The sequence below is a fragment of the Sebastes fasciatus genome, chromosome 10, assembly GCF_043250625.1.
Source record: "Sebastes fasciatus isolate fSebFas1 chromosome 10, fSebFas1.pri, whole genome shotgun sequence".
Classification (NCBI taxonomy): Eukaryota; Metazoa; Chordata; class Actinopteri; order Perciformes; family Sebastidae; genus Sebastes; species Sebastes fasciatus.
The window spans coordinates 19,852,730-19,855,561 of NC_133804.1; the positions used below are offsets into that span (position 1 = coordinate 19,852,730).

The window sequence follows — 2,832 nt, forward strand, 5'->3', positions numbered from 1 at the left end:
ATACAAATACATTTTGATTGATTGATTGATTGATCACACACACATACACACACACAAACACACACACATTCTTCAACCTGCTTTTATACCCTTGTGTTATTTTAGTTTAGTTTTGTTTTTGTACTTTGTTATTTGTCTTTCTTTGTATAATATATTTTGGTCTTTTTTATATATGTCCCTGCACATGTCTGCACTTGTTTTGTAATCACTTTATAACACAATAATAATAATAAAAAAACATAATTAAATATTAATGATGGGAGCATGTTATAGGTGGAACAGCTGGCCTACCTGATTTTCTGTCCTTGGCGAACCTGTTTCCTATCTTCAACCTGCTTTTATCCCCTTGTGTTGATTTAGTTTTGTTTTTGTACTTTGTTATTTGTCTTTCTCTGTATAATACATGTTGGTCTTTTTTATATATGTCCCTGCACATGTCTTCACTTGTTTTGTAATCACTTTATAACACAATAAAAAAAAAAACTAATGATGAAATATGAATGAGTGGAGCCCGTTATAGGTGGAAACATCTGGAACATCTGGCCTACCTGATAATCTGTCCTTGGCGAACCTATTTCCTATCCATGGGAAGCACAGCCCTCCAAACCCGGGGACTGCGCTCTGGAGCTGGGGTCCCGGGGGTCCCGGGGCTGTCATGGGTCTGTGAGCCGGGACCCGGATCACTCCTCGGCTGCCCAGACTCCTGCTCTCTCCGTAGGAACCGGACGACTCCACCGGAGGCATGATACCGGAGAGGGAGATGGACAGCGCGGTGTATGAGGAGGGCGCGCTTCCTAAGCTATAATAACCGTCTCCGCTGCTTAAATCGGATCCACTTTGTCTTCCAGACGTGCGCCCGTTTTCTGGCTCAGTACCTCCTCCAAGGATCTGGTCGATGCCGAAGCTGATGGGCTCGTGGTGGGCTGGTTTTGGAGGTGGACTCGTTGCGCTGGGTGCTTGCTCCATCTCCATCTCCATCTCCATCCTCTCCATCGCTCTGTCGCACAAAAAAAAAGGACGAAAAAAAAAACTGATTTTCAGAGTGAAATCACAGCAGCAGGGGTCAAACTGAACCAAAAGTCATCGCCAGTAGTGTCTCCATCGCAGAGTCCAGCGTGTCCTCTCCTCGTTGTCTCTAACAGGCCCCTCTACTGGGTCTCCTCTCTCTGCAGGCTGTGCTGATGAAAGTTTGATGGGCGTTTGGAGAGATGTGACGCTCTGTCTCTTCTCTCTCTCTTGCGCGTCAAAACGCTCCGTCCTCCTCCATCCCTCTCTATTGGCTGGCACCACAATGACTGATTGAATGTTAATTCAAGATTCAAGATTCAAGATGTTTATTGTCGTTGCCGGTTATACAGGTACAAACGTGTGAAATACTTTTTGCTGGGAAGCTCCATTAAAAATAACAATTTATATTACATTTACATTACAATTATAAAAGGAAATACTTTGTACAAGGGCATATTAAGAATATATACAGGCATATTAAGAACATATATATTAAGGACATATACAGTATATACAGTATAAGATATATTTTTGTGTGAGAAGGTGTCGTATGAATTATCTATTTAAAAGTCTGATGGCCTGGGGGAAAAAACTGTTTTGGGGGTAAAGGGGTATAATGGCATAATTTGGCACAATAACCACGATTTCCCATAACCAACGAGTGAGTCAGTATTTGATGTTGTCGTTTATTTTTATCATTATAACGGCGAGTATTGGAGCAACTTCATGGAAATTTATGACATTTGTAAATAAAAAGAAAATCGCAGCACGGATCTCTGAAGATCAATGATCTTTTACGCGTCTTTGGTGACGTTGGCTGGCACCACAATGACTGATTGAATGTTAATGGGAGGTATAGGCCCCACAATTTGGCACAATAAACCACGATTTCCCCATAACCACGTGCATGTCAGCTTGTTATATGGCTGCTGAACCATAATCATGGCACCTGCACTTTATGATCCATTTATTTGTCTACATTTTGATTTGAATGTTTTTATGTTTTGCTTTTAATGTTTGCTTTTACTGCCAAGAGCTGCTAAACTGTTTTTGACAATGACAATGACAATAAAGTCTCTATTCTGTTCTATTCTATTCCATTCCATTCCATTCCATTCCATTCCCTTCTATTCTATTCTATTCTATTCTATTCTATTCTATTCCATTCCATTCCATATATGGCAAGATGTGGCATCTTCCGAGTGAGTCAGTATTTGATGTCGTCGTTTTTTTTTATCATTATAACGGCGAGTATGGAGCAACTTCATGGAAATTTATGACATATGTAAAAATAATCGCAGCACGGATCTCTGAAGATCAATGATCTTTTTACGCGTCTTTGGTGACGAACATCTCATATTTTATCGTTTCAACCAACTATAGTTTTTTTCAGCTCATCCGTCTGTTGTTGCCCATAAATGTCTTCACTATAAGTTTTGGTGACGAATGATATCAGATGGGAAAAACTTTCCACACGCCTACAGTAGGGTCTGATGAATTGATGCTTCTGCCTATTACCACTTCTCAGGCGAGACGCATCATTTGTCCTTTTGCTGTCTTGTGTCTCCTCTTCAGTCTGTCTCGTTTGACACATGTGGAATGTAGGTGAATAATAAGTTTACATCAAAAACTGGTTGAAAGCTATTAGGAAGTGCTTTATGACACGAAAACTATTCATCTTGGATGTATTATAAAGGAGAGACCAAAAAGGAGGAAATTATTCCTTTTAATTAGAAACCTTCACATCGCCTTATAATCAAATGTGGAGAGTTCTTTTTTTATATTTCTGCACTGTGGCGTTTAATGTTCAACTGTTTCAAAATC

The 2,832-nt window shown here is 40.0% G+C and overlaps 1 protein-coding gene across 2 annotated transcripts in view; it reads right to left on the bottom strand.

Moving 5' to 3' along the window:
- The window catches only part of tlx3a (T cell leukemia homeobox 3a), an 11,702-nt gene extending 9,661 nt beyond the window's left edge, over positions 1 to 2,041 (bottom strand). For both annotated transcript variants that reach the window (XR_012595606.1, XM_074648816.1), the window contains exon 1: positions 549 to 2,041. Coding sequence is in view for 1 of the 2 variants with exons in the window: in XM_074648816.1 (XP_074504917.1) it covers positions 549 to 993 (445 nt within the window). In the remaining variant the exon portion in view is untranslated. The remainder of the gene's footprint in view (positions 1 to 548) is intronic.
- Positions 2,042 to 2,832: the final 791 nt, after the last annotated feature.